At 32.7% G+C, this 17,957-nt stretch overlaps 1 protein-coding gene across 1 annotated transcript in view; it reads left to right on the top strand.

Moving 5' to 3' along the window:
* The first annotated feature begins 243 nt into the window (after nt 1–243).
* LOC127731187 (leucine-rich repeat flightless-interacting protein 2-like) overlaps nt 244–17,957 on the top strand; it is a 38,950-nt gene continuing 21,236 nt past the window's right edge. The window contains exons 1-2 of the mRNA XM_052240134.1: nt 244–597; nt 11,706–11,792. Of these exons, the coding sequence (XP_052096094.1) occupies nt 514–597; nt 11,706–11,792 (171 nt within the window). The 5' untranslated portion in view covers nt 244–513. The remainder of the gene's footprint in view (nt 598–11,705; nt 11,793–17,957) is intronic.

The following is a 17,957-nucleotide window of genomic DNA, read 5'->3' as shown; positions in this document are numbered from 1 at the left end:
CCCTCATCTTTTTCGGTAGCTCTTTCCAGAGTTTGGCTCCTGCATATCTGAATCAGTGCATCCCTGAAGCTATCAATTGATTCCACATATATTATATGTCTCTGCTCATAAACCAGGTTTCATGCTCGATTGTCTAACCTAACAAAACAGCTATCTATGATTTCGTTTCGTACAAAAAATGATTCGTTTTGTCTATTTTTATACGAAAATTTTATTGACCCAAATATGACTTCACATCCGGGTTTCGGCCATATTGCTATGCTTAATGGGAAAGTAGTCTCAAAAGTATCTTTTTTCGACAGAAGCAATGATGAACCTTCCATAATACACTTCCCAAAACATTTTGACAATTAAGTTCTATATAGAAAAACAACATTGATCTTGAAATCATTTCTAAACAAACGCAAACCAACAAATTTTAGTGGGTGTGTAGACGAACTCCTGCGGCTGAGTACCGCTAGGCTCAAGTTTCAGGATAACATTTGAGTATCCTACTAACTTTACAACTGCAAAATGAGCGGTGCATCTGGAAGGAGAAGGTCAGCAACACAACAATTTTCAGCTGAGGACCAAGCTTTAAATCAGATATCGAAAGAAGTAAGTTGCAAAAAAATTGCATATATCGTATATCACTATCAGGATTTATACTTGTATTTGCACATACCGACTCTAAATAAAGGATAAGAGTTCAAATTAAATGCATTAATTGATATTATAGTTATAGCTCTTATCAAGCTATTGCATTATATATTAAGTATAGCTTACAGTTATGACAATATTTAATATAGAACAGCTATGCAAATAATTACTTCGGTTCCCACTTTGTGTGGGCATGGTCCATTTCCACCATAGCAAGCACTTTATTCTTGAGACAACACATTTAATATGAAATTGACTTTTGTCTCCCCTCACTGAAGTAGAAAAAACGAGACTTAAGTGAAATGTTTCCTGCAGTGGTGGTGGCGTCAACAATGTATTAGTTTGTGATTAGGTCAGTTTATGGGGAACATCTATACACCTTATCGCTATTTGGAATTCTGTCCCGGCTGACCTGAGAATCTGTTCCGCTTGAAGTGTTGACGTCATACAACAATCACTTTTCCATTGTGGCGTCAGATATTTTGTATTATGACGTCAAAATTTTATGGGAACCTTTGTGATGTCCAGTAATGGCGGACAAATAGCAATAAGGTGTATTGGTAGGTGAAGGATATTTAGTATGCAGTTATATTCATGATATTAGCATTGGCACATATTTTTTCCATGGAGACTATTTGGCCCAGCTTCCTCGGTCATGGTCTATTGACTTTGATTGATTGGTGTCGAACGCCACTTTCAACAATTGGCTATTTCAAGGCGATCAATTCTTTTTTGGTGGAGGAAGCCAGAGTGCCCAGAAAGAGTCTCAGACCTTTTGTAGGAAAACTAAGAATCCTAGTGAATTAAGATTGGAATAGAATAAACCTGCCCTGTTCTGGATTTAAATTCACAACCTCAATGTCAACCGGCTAGTGATACAGTAGTTGGACTACTTAGACCACTCGGCTTTGGAACTTTTGCCTTCTTTACAACATGTCATGTATTAGTTTGTGATAAGGTCAATTTAAGAGGAACCACTAGTGGTAGAACAATGATATTTGGTATGCATTGGTATTTCTTATTAGTCCCCTACCGACGAAGTCGAAGGGGACTTTAGGTTTGCACTCCGTCCGTCTGTCCATCCGTCAGTCAGGCAAATCAGCTTTCCACACTTTTTTTCTTCGTTCTTGAAGATATTGATTTGATGTTTGGTATATAGTTTTATCATGACAAGTTATAGATCAAGTTCGAATTTTGTTCCGGTCTGATGATTTAGTCCAGAGTTATGGACATAACTCTGGACCATATCTAATGTTAGAGTACTTATGTTAAACCATATTTCTGTACAAAGGGAGATAACTCATTTTTTAAAAGACATTCTTTGTTAAATTAATTGAAGAATTTTTTGGCAGATTTGTTTGTTATTTAGTATAAACTAATTTTCTGAATGCTCTATATAAGTTTATTGTTTTCTGTTTGGTATTAAATTTAAAGTTAAGATCCATTTATTACACCTTGTGATCCGTTTATTTGGCAATCGCCAATGGCAGTCAGCAGGATTTAAGAACATTTGTTGTTAGACCTGTTAGTCAAATGCGTTTTGTTAAAATATACTTTTTCACTTTTTTGGTCTTTTGGAAAATGTTGTTTGTGCTGTATTAAGACCCCTCTAACAAGAAATTTGTTTTGCATGCACACGTATAAAAATTGAGGTTTTTATCCAACGCAATCATAGGTTTGAACGTTGTTTTCAATTTAGACTTGTATATATGTATATATATATATATATAAAACTATGAAGAGAAATCCTTTAATTAGATAATAATCTATTTTTATTAATGTATATATTTCAATACATTACATTGTGTAGATAAAAGTTGTTGACATTTTATAGATAAGTTACAAATCTATACTAGTTTTTGACAAATGAAAGAAAAAATATTTGGAACTATTAATTATATTTGATATAATTTGAAAATAGATATACACTGTACTGTATTACATCATATAAAACTTTAGAGAACTATAATCATATCTAATGTTTTTTTCATCATGCTTATAAGATATTGATTGATAATTGGTATATAGTTTTATCATGACAAGTTACAGATCAAGTTAAAATATTTGTTTCGCTCTAACATGTCTAATAATTTTGTGCAGAGTTATGGTCCTTGGACTTGAAAAATTCACTCATATAATCAGTTTCCACACTGTTTTTAGTCATGCTTGAAGATATTGACATGATATTTACTTTTTGTTTACACCATGACAAGTTATAGAACAAGTTAGCATTTTGTTCCAGTATAATGAATTTTTATCCGGTAGGGGACTACATGTATGTATTGCCATGCAATACTCTCAGAATGCTTGTTTCCATGGAGATCAGGGATCTCCATGACCTGTTTTATGATGGCGCACCACCATTGGTAAATTATCTTCCGCTATCTTCAAATGATCCCCACCATTGTCAAAATTTGTTTTCGTTTCGCTAGCCACCGCCATTTTTTTTACCAATTATAATCAGTTGCAAATAATTGCATAACCCTTATTGTATTATAATCCAAAGATTCCTCCTGATTACAGTTGTAAAGCCCTGAGGGATATCCAGCTAATGATCAGTAATCACTTGTACAGGTAGATCAACACACCTGACAGGAGAACACTTTATCAAGATAGATGATTAGATGCATTATTTAATTACGTTTCAGCAACTGCTAATGAAAATTTAGATTACAAAAATAAATTTTAAATCCAGTTACGAAGAAAAAAGTGTAACAGGTCGAACACATAAAATAGAATTGAGAATGAAAATGGGGAATGTGTCAAAGAGACAACAACTCTACCAAAGAGCACAAAGGCCACCAATGGGTCTTCAACACAGCGAGAAAATCCCGCACCTGGAGGAGGCCTTCAGCTGGCCCCCAAACAAAAAAGTGTACTAGTTCAATGAAAGTGGACATCACACTAAACTCCAAAACATATAAATGAACTAAAATTAAAAAAAACATACAAGACTAACAAAGGCCAGAGGCTCCTGACTTGGGACAGGCGCAAAAATGTCAGAATAGATAACAAAAGAAACTTAAGCAAAATGACAATGATACATAAATTAACAAAGGACTACTAGCAGTTACTGATATGCCAGCTCCTGACCTCAATTAAAGTGATTGAAAGATTTTGTCTTCATCATATGAAAATCGAGCACAATCCCTCCCGTTAGCGGTTTAGTATCATACCTGGCATCATAAAATATATGAGAAGAACATAACCCATATCATGCCAACAACTGGTTTTAGAATAAATGTGTTTATTTCCGATTCAAAGACCCTATGAGTGAATTAATATTAAAACCAAAATATGCCATCTTTAATGACCTGATAACAGTATCGTTACTATATCCCTTCTGAATAAGTCTGTTTAAAGTTTGGTTAGCTTTTGAGGTGAATGTCGCCTTTTTTATTTAAAGTCAGATCAGTAGGATAAATCTCTTTAGTGTACATACTGAAGTCGTCATTATTGAGAGCCAATGTATCATCCAAATATCTAAAAGTGTTATTAAATTTTTGTATCAAATGTTGTTTTGATGGGTCTTTGCAGATTTTAGTCAAAAATTGTAACTCATAACAATACAGAAACAGGTCCGCAATAAATGGTGCACAATTAGTCCCCATTGGAATTCCGATATACGGAATCTCCATAGCGAACAAAAATGTCATCTAGTAAAAATTCAAGGGCAGTTATCGTATCAAAGCAGGTCCAATTGACATAGTTCTTTTGTCTGTTGTTACTAAAAAATGACCTAAAAGAGTTAGAACATATATATTCGCATTCTGACTTTTTAAATGCCCATTTAAATAGGTGTGTGAATTTTTTCTTAATAAGATTATATGGCAAAGTGGTATATATAGGGTAGAAAAATCAAAACTTTGAACAGATTCGAAATCACGAATATAAGCATGCAATTTATCAAGTACTTCCAACGAATTTTTAACACTCCAAAAGTAATTAATTCCACTATTTTCAAATGAAAGGCCTTATTTGAACAATTTAATACCAGGTTTTTGATTGTACCAAGTGTACTTGTAAGTAGAATAGACAGTTTAGTAGTGGAACAATGGCTTGAAGACGAAATAAATCTATATTTGTAAGGTGTTTTGTGCAGCTTCGGAAGCCAGTACATAGTAGGAACTTTCATTGTATTTGGTTCTGCTTGTAAAGAGGCAGCTAAAAGTTTATGTTTGTTACAGATGTCATTTTCCGAAAATGGAGTCAGTTTTTATATTGACTTACGCAATCAGTATCCCCCTTTTTAAATGAGTACAAAATAAGACGTAAAACAGAACATGATTTCATGCAAAATAACACAAGTACAACAGTTATGGATATTATTGAATCACTTTACAATTTTAAATACATGAATACATGTATTAACTGCAACTTGATAATCTGAAGAAATTTTGTATCGTAATTCCGAATTCATTTCATAGCTTACAATCAAATTAATACATACGGTTTACATTCAGAATTGAAAGATGCATGTTGCATTTGAGTTTCAAGTCATTAAAAACATTTTAAGTTGTAAACATTTGCCCTCCGAATCTTTATTCAACGTTTTTCAAACGGGTACAAAACTTCTTGTTGTTGGTTCATGACTTCTGAATTTGACAGTGAAAAAAAGACCCCCCCAATTTCTAAGTCCTAAACAATTACCTTAATAGCAAGAAAATGACTTGGAAACCTTAAGGACAGCTTGTAGCCATTTTTGACCTAACGGGAGGCATGCAGGCTTGACATTGAAATTATCACAAATGACAATTAATAAAAAATATTGGTTATTCCATAATGAAATAAAAATAATAAGCAATATATCAGTCTGTTCACCATTCCTTACATAGAAATGGAGGATTGAAATACTTTCGATCAGGACACTAGGTAGATGCTGGGTTTTGTCATGGTAAAAGTTCCTCCATCGTTAAATTTTCATCCATGGAGATCCCTTGACTGGCTTATAATTAACTTGAGCATGTTGAGATACAATTTAACCCTGAACCTTCAGCCATGGTTCATTATACTATCAAAATTACATAAACATGATAAAGGCGAAACATATTTCTGTGTCAACAGATTATGTTCATTCCTTTTATTATTAGAATAGAAAATGGAAACAGGGAATTTGCCAAAGAGACAACAACCAGACCAAAGAGCAGAAAACAGCCCAATGCCACCAATATGTCTTTAACCCAGATAGAAAATCCCTCATCCAGAGGGAAACTTTTGTTTAGTTAACATGAATTTCTCATTTCCATGGAGATATATAATTTAACCCTGAACCTTCAGCCATGGTTCATTGACTTTGAATGTTTTGCATAGTTTACGTGTTTAAATATTGCCATTTTAATTTCAATATTTGCATTATACTATCAAAATTACATAAACATGTTAAAGGCGAGACATATTTCTGTGTCAACAGTTTATGTTCATTCCTTTTATTATTAGAATAGAGAATGGAAAAGGGGAATTTATCAAAGAGACCAACAACCTGACCAAAGAGCAGAAAACAGCCCAAGGCCACTAATGGGTCTTCTACCCAGCGAGAAAATCCCTCCCCGGGGTTGGGCTTCAGCTGACCCCTAAACAAAAATGTATATTAGGGTTTGGCACCAACAAATAAGTTAAACCCCACCACATTCTGTATGTGCCTGTCCCAAGTAAGGAGCCTGTAATTTAGTAGTTGTCGTTTGTTGCTATATATCATATTTGTTTTTTGTTCATTGTTTTGTACATAAATCAGGCTGTTAGTTTTCTGGTTTGAATTGTTTTACATTTGTCATTTCGGGACCTTTTATAGCTGACTGTGGTATGGGTTTTGCTCATTTTTGAAGGCCATGCAGTGACCTATAGTTGTAAACTTCTACGTCATTTGGTCTCTGGTAGAAAGTTGTCTCATTGGCAATCATACCACATCTTCTTATTTTTATACGACCCAAAAAAAATTTGCGTTTGTATAATGCTATCACGTCGTCGTCGTTTTCCGAAGACATTTGGTTTCTGAACAATAACTTTAGTTTAAGTGTATGGATCTCTATGAAATTCAATCAAGGTTCAATACCACAAAAGGAAGGCAGGGATTGTTTTTGGGGGTGATAGTCCCAACCGTTTAGGAATAAGGGCCCAAAACAAGCATTTTTATACGCCCGTCAAATTTTTGACGGGACGTATTATGTTATACAAATGTCCTCTGTCTGTCCGTCTGTCTGTCCGGCGTAAACATGTTGCACCGTAACTTGAGAATGACTTATCCAAATTTCATGAAACTTAACATAGTTGTTTCTTATGATGGTCAAACGACCTGTATACTTTTTGGTGAAAATAAGATTAAAACTTTTTGAGTTACGGGACTTAGTAACTAAAACAGGTGTGTGTTTTTTTCACATGTCGCACCGTATCTCAAAAACAATTTATGATTATTGCTTAAAACTTTACACACTTCTTAGTTATATTAATCTTAAGATCTGTATACTTTTTGGTGATGATTCAAAATTTTATTTTTGAGTTATTGAGTATTTTGTTAAAAAGGGGGAGGGGTTTTTCACATGTCGCGCCGTATCTCAAAAACAGTTTATGATTATTGCTTAAAACTTTACACACTTCTTAGTTATATTAACCTTAAGATCTGTATACTTTTTGGTTTTGATTCAAAACTTTATTTTTGAGTTATTGAGTATTTTGTAAAAAAAGGGGGAGGGGTTTTTCACATGTTGCGCCGTATCTCAAAAACGATTTATGATTATTGCTTAAAATTTTACACACTTCTTAGTTATATTAATCTAAAGATCTGTATACTTTTTGGTTTTGATTCAAGATTTTATTTTATAGATATTGATTTTTTTTTTTTTTTTAAAAAGGGGGTTTTCGCATGTCACGCCGTATGTCAGAAACTATTTATGCTTATTGCATAAAAATTCACACACAAGACGACGGGCGTATCATGCGCTCATGGCGCAGCTGTTTATTATAGTTTCAGGACAATAACTTGTGTATAAGAATTTTGATTGCGCTGAAATTGTACCACAAGGTTCAATACCACAAGTAGAAGGTTGGGATTCATTTTGGGGGTAATTGCCCAAACCGTTCAGGAATTAGGGGCCAAAAGGTGGCCAAAAGAAGCAATTTTCTAGTTTTCAGACAATAACTTGTGTTTAAGTGTATGGATGTCTCTTAAATTGTACCACATTTTACAAAAAGAAATTTCTTTAAATATGATTTTTTTTAGGGGGGGGGGGGGGGCAATTTTTTTCCATCAAGATTTAAGAAATTATCAATTTTCCAAAAAAAAAAAATTGAGGGTCACAATTTATTTTGCTAATTCTTTGTATATATAGATACAAGAAGATGTGGTATGAGTGCCAATGAGACAACCCTCCATCCAAGTCAAAGTACGTAGTCTGAAAACAGATTAACTAAGTATTGGGGGAACGTGCAACAGCACAGTGTATTGCACAACAGCAAGAAATCTTTAATTGAATATAAATTCAAATCATATAACCAATTTCAAGTTCTTTGACTACATTTATTCTGTGTCAGAAACCTATAATGTGTCAAATATTTAATTACAATCCAAATTCAGACCTGTATCAAGCTTGAATATTGTGTCCATTTTTGCCCCAACTGTTCAGGGTAGGTAACACCAAACTCATATATATATCCTATGTCCAGTCCATACAAAGTTTGTGCCTTTGTTTGCCTTTGCATGTCCCAATATAACATCATACATTTTGTACATTTTCATTAATCCCTCTAGATTATATAAAAATAAGAAGATGTGGTATGATTGCCAATGAGACAACTCTCCACCAGAGACCAAATGACATTGAAATTAACAACAGCCTTCAACAATGAGCAAAACCCGTACCCCATGGTCAGCTATAAAAGGTGCAGAAATGACAAATGTAAAACAATTCAAATGAGAAAATGTAACAGCCTGATTTATATATAAAATAATGAATGAAAAACAAATATGATATGTATACAGCAACAAACTAAAACCACTGAAATACAGGCTCCTGATTTGGGACAGGCACATACAGTATGAGAGAAATGTTAATGTTTTAACAAACAATTATTTATATAAATGATTAATTGACTATTGCATCATAGAAGTGACAGATGATGTTTTGTTGGTTCATTGACCTCTTAAGACTTATGACCATGCTGTTTATGCCAAATGACTGGAATACTATAGAATTAGTTTATAAATCATGTTGAAACAATTCTAAGCTATTAAATAACATAATGTATGACACTAGCATAAAAGGGGGAAATCTTACAATTATAGAATAAGCCTTCTTTTAATAAATAAAGTATAATTTTTACAGAGATGTTGTTTACTGAGCCTGTAAATTTAGATACGACCTGGGTAAACTTATTCTAAAAGGTTACCAATTCAACACTGTAATTAGATCTTAGAATATTGTTAAAATGGTATTATTATTGATTTTGTTATCAGTAAATTAAAATCAAACTAAATATTATTGTTATATACTTATGCACATTCATGGCTCTACAATCTGTCGATATCTGTATCTTGGCATTGCATAAGGTCATGTTTTTCTCTGACTGTTAATGACGTCTTTACACTAAATCAATTGGATGTTGGATGTGTACCGATTGATATTTTAGTCTTAGATGCATGATTTTTTTATTAGTTGTTATTGGCTTTGAACTAGCTGTCAGTAACTGCAAGTACTCTCAGATCTGTACTTAGTGTCTTTTTGTTGTGGGGATGTATAAGTACCCTGCCACATCCACTCTGTTTTTGTTATATGAATTTCTGTTTGTATCTTTATGATGAGTTAATTTAAGCCTTTTTCAACTGATTTTTATAGTTTGTTCTTATTTTGTACTGTTAACACCACTGTCCCAGGTTAGGAGGAGGCTTGGGCGCCTGCTAACATGTTTAACCCTGCCACATTCTGAATTTGCCTGTCCCAAGTAAGAAGCCGTTAATTCAGTGGTTGTTGTTTGTTTCTGTATATCATATTTGTTTTTTGTTCATTATTTTGTACATAAATTAGGCCCTTAGTTTTCTCATTTGAATTGTTTTACATTTGTCATTTTGGGGCCCTATAATTGTGACTATGCAGTATGGGTTTTGCTCATTGTTGAAGGCCGTACAGTGACCTATAGTTGTTAATTTCGGTGTCATTTGGTCTCTTGTCATGCTGTGGAGAGTTGTCTCGTTGGCAATTATACCACATCTTCTTATTTTAATATTTGATAATCAAAAAGTTTAATACACTTATTATATATATATACACATATTAAATGTCTAAAAGCATGATAAGTAAACAGTTATGGTGATTTAAGATACGTTTCTTAGACAACCATTATTTAAGATTGCTGACAAGTTTTATCATATTAAATTTACTGCCATACATGTACCTAAGAGTATGACATCACCACAAAAATTCACATGTTTTCTAGACTAGAGACATATATATATCTAGTAGCTATAAACATGATAAATAAGTCTAAATTACACTTGGCCTATCAAGATGTATCTTCATTGACACATGAGAAAAGAAATTGATGTGCATTACAGCAGCTGTACTTTATAGTACGTGTTTATTTCATACAGTAACTTTTGTACAGGGAGACACCTTCCAATTGCAATGCCCAAAGTATATTTATATAGAATTTCAGTGCAGTAAAAGAAGACATTTAAGTTTTGTTTCACACTTTTATCAATAAATCGATAACATTTTTTTTCTATAATTCCAACAAGTCTTGTCATGTGGTCAGTGACCCAATAGTATCAGTATTTAAAAAAAAGGGGGGTGTAAATTACTAGAAGACCGAAGTAATTGATCTTTTTTTGTACTAAAAGTAGATCTCATTGTTTTATATTGAAAATGTCAAAAATTACTGTTATTTCCAAATTTCGGGCATTTTACCTACATGTATCACTAATTGTGTATTTGTTTATTAGATTTATGATGAAGTGATTACAAAAATAAACATGCTATTGTTTTATTTATAGATAATAGTTTCCCTGCAGATCTGTTTTTTGTTGGGATAATTATAACATGACTGTAACACATGGAACTGTGATTTACATTGTAGATATAAGTAATGATTCACACACAACATGCACAACATCCGTTGGCTGTTTTTATCTTAACCGACTTTTTATGTGTATTAAATAAATGAGAGGAATTTGCAAAGAATATATCACTTTATTCTACGTCCATGTATTACTCTATTATTTTTATTTAACAATCATTGTGTTGTCTAAATGGTACATCATGTACATGTCAGGGTTTTCCCTAGAAAGCTTTTGAAAGTTAGTGGTTATTAATAAAGAGTAAAAGGGACTTATATATTTTTAAGGATTGGTGTCTAGATTAATGCATTGAAGCACTACATCCACCTTGCTTAAAATCTCTAGGAAAAGCAATGCATGAATGTAATGGAAGAAATTCTATATGAATTTTAATTAAATGGAAACATGCATGGGAAAATCTGTAATGATATTCAGATTTACTCAGATAAACTTTGAAAGGTTTATATTGGCATACCGGTACCTTGTTTAGAAATCCATATAGTTTTTTCTAAAAAATTTCCTTTTAGTTCACCTCAACAAAGTTTGGGGGAAAATGGAGTAAGCTTGACATTTGGGTCTACAGACTACAGTTAGTTCTCAAGTCTAAATTGACATATAACATAAACTCTGTGAGAATTGATCTAAACTAAGATTGAAGGGCAGAGGTGTTTGGATGCTTCTAGAAAAAGAAACAGCCACCCACTAAAAGTAGATCACTTACAATATACAATGTACATTACTGGCCTTTGTGAATTTTTTCTCCAGTGAAAGGTTCATTTTAATACCTACGTAAAAATCTATAATTTTGGATGAACTAGTATAACTAAATATGAGGATGCAGGTAATGGAGTATAACAAATGCAACCTCCCAATGAAGTAGTTCACTCAGACCAACATTTCACACTTCATTGACAAAGAGATGTACAATCATGATACATAATATTTAGTTTGCTGTCATACATATATAAAAATGTATTTATGTACCCATTTTTTAAGTAACTAAAGTTATACTTGTATTTTACAGGCTGAAGCACGACTTGCAGCTAGGAGAGCAGCAAGAGCTGAAGCTCGTGAAATAAGAACGAAAGAAATAGAAAGACAACAACGAGAGGTAATTTACAGGCATCTTGTTACATTGAAGTTTACATGCATCTAATTTTCTGCTTTTGATAATTTAATGTGATGTTGATTGCTTTATATGACAGTGTGTTAGCTGTTTGAATCATGAATTTTGGTGATTCCTTTCATTAATGCATTTTCGTCTCGCCTGCAACTTTTGTCGCAGTATGCGAGACCTATGGATTACAATCCGGCGGCGGCGGCAGCAGTGATGTAAACTATTTGTATAAAGTTTTATATTTCAGAAGGTAGAAGACCTGGATGCTTCATACCTTGTATACAGATACCTTCAGGGTTCACCTGACCTTGACCTCATTTCATGGATCAGTGATAAAGGATAAAGTTAATACATGATTAGGTCAAATTCTCTGATACAATAAGCAGCAGGTCAACTATATATGGTGTATGGAATGATTGACTTCATATTCATGGTTCATGGGTCAAGGTTTTGTGTTTTGGTCTGTTTTTCAAGTACTTTAAGCAATAGGTCAACTATATTAAGTGTATGAAATGATTGTTAGGTGTACATGTCTGTGTAGTCATTATCATGTGACCTTGACCTCATTTTCATGGTTCTTTGGTCGAAGTTAAGTTTTTTGTTTATTGGTCTGTTTTTCAATTACCATAAACATAGGTCAACTATATTTGGTGTATGGAATAATTGCAAGGTGTTCATGTCTGTCTGACAGGATTTTTCTGACCTTGACCTCATTGTCATGGATCTTTAAATGTGATACTTCTATTAAAATCTTTATCTTAAAGACTTTCAACAATGGTAAGTAAAGCAGGCAAGACATTTCAGTGTGTGCACACTTGTACTTTTTATACGACCTCAAAAAAATTTTGTGGTCGTGTATTGGTATGACGTTGGCGTCGTCGTCGTCGTCGTCGTCTGGCATCGTCGTCCGAAGACATACTGGTTTTCGCACTTAACTTTAGTTTAAGTGAATGGATCTTTTTGAAATTTGACCACAAGGTTAAATACCACAAAAGGAAGGTTGGGATTGATTTTGGGGGTTATGGTACCAACAGTTAAGGAATTAGGGGCAAAAAAGGGGCCAAAAATAAGCATTTTCTAGTTTCCAGACAATAACTGTGGAGCGGTGTATGGATCTCTCTGAAATTATACTACAAGTTTCCATACCACAAAGGGATGGTTAGGATTTGCTTTGGGGGGTTATGGCTCAAACCGTTTAGGAATTAGGGGCAAAAAAGAGGGAAAAACAAGGTTGTCCTGGTTAATGGACAAATACTTTTGTTCAAAACATAATTTAAAGCAGTGTAAGGGAGATAAATCAAATACATCATTGAGATTATCTCCCTTACACTGCTTTTAAATTATGTATAAAGTAATGGTTAATGAACAATAAAGATAATTTAAAACAGTGTAAGGGAGGTAATCAAAATACAACATTTTGGTTACTTCCCTTACACTGCTTTTAAATTATGTTTAAAGAAATGCATATCTATAAAGGAAGACCAGTAAAAATATCTGCAAATGTTGCATCTTTTTTTTTTACAAAAAAATCCATATGAAAGATTTGACAGTATATTTTTAATTCTATTATAAAATAGATTAAGTTAGCACTATGGTAAATTTAAATGGGTAATTATGGTTGCCAACTCAATTGGAAATTTGAATTGAGATTATGACCATATCTTGAGGGAAAGAATTTTTTTGGGGAAAAAAGGGGGGGATAAAAAGAAATTGTGGGGGTCAATTTTTTCTCATTTCAGATTTCAGAAATTAAAAAGAATTATTCTTCAAATATTATTTTTTTTTCAAATTTCAAATATTGAAAAATTTCAAGAAGTAATCTTTAATTGCACAGTATGGCGCATTAGATTTGTAAAATCTTTGATCACATTTATTTATTTGTTATGCCGAATCTAACAGTGTATTTAAATTTTTAATTTTGGGTCCAGTTTTCAAATTGGTCTACATTAAGGTCCAAAGGGTCCAAAATTAAACTTTGTTTGATTTTAGCAAAAATTGAATATATGAGGTTCTTTGATATGCTGAATCTAAACATGTATTTAGATTTTTGATTTTTTGGCCCAGTTTTCAAGTTGGTCCAAATTGGGGTCCAAAATTAAACTTTGTTTGATTTCAACAAAAATTGAATATGTGGGGTTCTTTGATATGCTGAATCTAACCATGTATTTGGATTTTTTATTTGTGGACCCCGTTATCAAATTGGTTCATATTGAGGTCAAAAGGGTCCAAAATTAAACTTTGTTTGATTTCATCTAAAATTGAAGTATTGGGGTTCTTTGATATTCCAAATCTAACCGTGTATTTAGATTTTTAATTTTTGGTCCTGTTTTTATACGACCGCAAAAAAATTTTGAGGTCGTATATTGGTTTGACGTTGGCGTCGTCGTCGTCGGCGTCGTCCGGCGTCGTCGTCCGAATACACAATGGTTTTCGCACTCTAACTTTAGTTTAAGTGAATGGATCTCTATGAAATTTTACCATAAGGTCCAATACCACAATAGGAAGGTGGGGATTGATTTTGGGGGTTATGGTACCAACAGTTAAGGAATTAAGGGCCAAAAAGGGGCCGAAAATAAGCATTTTTGTAACTTCCAGACATTACTTGTGTGTAAGTGTATGGATCTCTTTGACATTGTACCACAAGATTCCATATCACAAAGGGTCAATGCTGGGATTGATTTTGGGGTTAATTGCCTCAAAATTTTAGGAATAAGGGGCCAAAAGGGGGCAAAAAACAAGCATTTTTCTAGTTTCATGACAATAACTTGTGTGTAAGTGTATGGATCTTTCTGAAATTTTACTACAAGGTTCCATTTCACAAAGGGAAAGCTGGAATTGAGTGTTGTGGTAATTGCCCAAAACGTTTAGTAATAAGGGGCCTAAAAAGGGGTTTAAAATAAGCATTTTTTAGTTTCTAGACAATAACTTGTGTTCAAGTGTATGGATCTCTCTAAAATTGTATTACAAGGTACCATACCACAAAGGCAAGACTGTTATTGAGCTTGGTTTGGGGGGAAAGGGGGGTGGGGGTGATGAATCATAAGGGGGGCGGGGGTCAAAAAAGGGGTAATTTTTTTTTTTCCTTTTTTTTTTGTTTAAAATTTACATTTTAAGTTAGTTATTTTTTATCACGAAGAGAAAGTAGGAATTGAGTTTTGGGGTTAATTGCTCAAACATTTATGAATAAGGGGCCAAATATTGGTCGAAAATAAGGATTTTTTTAGTGTGCTCTAATGTTTAAGGAATAAGGGGAAAAAAGGTTAAAAAACAAGGGTTTCCATTTTAATAGACAAATAATTGAGTAAAGAACATTATTTAAAAGCAGTGTAAGGTTGGTAATTCAAACTCATTTAAATATCTCATCTACACTGCTTTTAAATTATGTAAATTGGAAATTTGCCAATAACTTTATTGTTAATAAATGCATTGGAAATTTGCCAACAATTTTAGTGTAATAAACTTCATTGGAAATTTGCCAATATAAAATTTTGCTGATGAAGGTTTTTTGTTTACCTTTAGCCTTGACTATGAAGTCATTTTCTATTTTTATAGCCTTATGATGTAGTTGAATTATTTAATACTTTTATGATGTGTTTAAATGGGGTTTTATCATGTTTATGGTTGCAAATTTATTGTTTTAGTATAATAAACTCCATTTAAAATTTGCCAATAAAAAAATTTTTTGTTTATTTTTAGCTATGATTATGATGTCATTTTCTATTTTACTTTTATGGTTGCAAAGAAATTTTTATTTTTAGATATTACTGTTAAATGATGCTGATTAAGGTTTTTGCTATGTTTAGCCATGACTATGATGTCATTTTCTATTTTAATATCTATTATGATGTATTTAAATGGGCTTTTATGGTTACAAAGGAATTTTATTTTTAGATATTACTATAAAATGTTGCTGATGCTGATTAAGGATTTTGTTTATTTTTAGCCATGACTATGATGTCATTTTCTATTTTAATACCTTTATGATGTAATTTCCATTTTTAGATATTACTGTTAAATGATGCTGATTAAGGGTTTTTTGCTATGTTTAGCCATGACTATGATGTCATTTTCTATATTAATATCTTTATGATGTATTTAAATGGGCTTTTATGGTTACAAAGGAATTTTATTTTTAGATATTACTTTAAATGTTGCTGATTAAGGATTTTTGTTTATTTTTAGCCATGACTATGATGTCACTTTCTATTTTAATACCTTTATGATGTATTTAAATGGGCTCCCATGTATTTAGATTTTTGATTATTTATACATGTTACCAAATTGGTCCACATTGAACAAAAACGGTCCAAATTTCAACTTTATTACATTACATCAAACATTGAATTCTACATATTCTTTGATATATTGAAATTAACAAACAATTTAGTTTATGGAGATTCCACCATAATAGGTAAATTAAATTGTTTCCAGTTCTTACACCACATTCATCCTGTGTCAGAAACCTATGCTGTGTCAAATATTTAATGACAATCCAAAGTCATAGCTGTATCAAGCTTGAATTTTGTGTCCATACTTGCCCCAACTGTTCAGGGTTCGACCTCTGCGGTCGTATCAAGCTGCGCCCCAGCGAAGCATTTTATTTAAATTTGTCTACATTAAGGTCCAAAGGGTCCAAAATTAAACTTAGTTTGATTTTAACAAGAATTGAATTCTTGGGGTTCTTTGATATGCTGAATCTAAACATGTGTTTAGATTTTTGATTATGGGCCCAGTTTTCAAGTTGGTCCAAATTGGGGTCCAAAATTAAACTTTGTTTGATTTCAATAAAAATTGAATATATGAGGTTCTTTGATATGCTGAATCTAACCATGTATTTAGATTTTTGATTATGGGCCCAGTTTTCAAGTTGGTCCAAATTGGGGTCCAAAATTAAACTTTGTTTGATTTCAACAAAAATTGAATATATGAGGTTCTTTGATATGCTGAATCTAACCATGTATTTAGATTTTTTATTTGTGGGCCCCGCTATCAAATTGGTTCATATTGAGGTCAAAAGGGTCCAAAATTAAACTTTGTTTGATTTCATCAAAAATTGAATTATTGGGGTTCTTTGATATGCCAAATCTAACGGTGTTTTTAGATTTTTAATTTGGGTCCCGTTTTTTAAATTGGTCTTTTTTGAGGTCCAAAGGGTCCAAAATTAAACTTAGTTTGATTTTAACAAAAATTGAATTCTTGGGGTTCTTTGATATGCTTAATCTAAACATGTGTTTAGATTTTTGATTATGGGCCCAGTTTTCAAGTTGGTCCAAGTTGGGGCCCAAAATTAACTTTGTTTTGATTTCAACAAAAATTGAATATATGGGGTTCTTTGATATGCTGAATATAACCATGAATTTAGATTTTTTATTTGTGGGCCCCGCTATCAAATTGGTTCATATTGAGGTCAAAAGGGTCCAAAATTAAACTTTGTTTGATTTCATCAAAAATTGAATTATTGGGGTTCTTTGATATTCCAAATCTAACCGTGTATTTAGATTTTTAATTTCAAGTCCCGTTTTTTAAATTGGTCTACATTAAGGTCCAAAGGGTCCAAAATTAAACTTAGTTTGATTTTAACAAAAATTGAATTCTTGGGGTTCTTTGATATGCTGAATCTAAACATGTGTTTAGATTTTTGATTATGGGCCCAGTTTTCAAGTTTGTCCAAGTTGGGGTCCAAAATTAAACTTTGTTTGATTTTAACAAAAATTGAATATATGGGGTTCTTTGATATGCTGAATCTAACCATTTATTTTGATTTTGGACATTGGACCATAATAGGTAATTTAAAAAAATTCAAGTTCTTAGACCACATTCTTTCTGTGTCAGAAACCTATGCTGTGTCAAATATTTAATAACAATCCAAATTCAGAGCTGTATCAAGCTTGAATGTTGTGTCCATACTTGCCCCAACTGTTCAGGGTTCGACCTCTGCGGCCGTATCAAGCTGCGCCCCAGCGAAGCATTTTATTAGATATTATATTAAAATTATGGCAAGAGTAAGGAATGTTTGCTTTCAGTTTGTTTTCCTTATGACACAAAATTATTTGTACTACTTTTAAAACATTCTGAGATGAGATCAACATTTTTTTTTAGTTTATTGTCTGGCCTGCAACGAAAGTTGCAGAATGTGAGACATACATGTAGGGATTACAA

This window comes from Mytilus californianus, unplaced genomic scaffold, assembly GCF_021869535.1.
Source record: "Mytilus californianus isolate M0D057914Y unplaced genomic scaffold, xbMytCali1.0.p SCAF_2, whole genome shotgun sequence".
Lineage (NCBI taxonomy): Eukaryota > Metazoa > Mollusca > Bivalvia > Mytilida > Mytilidae > Mytilus > Mytilus californianus.
This window is presented reverse-complemented; position numbering and strand designations above follow the sequence as displayed.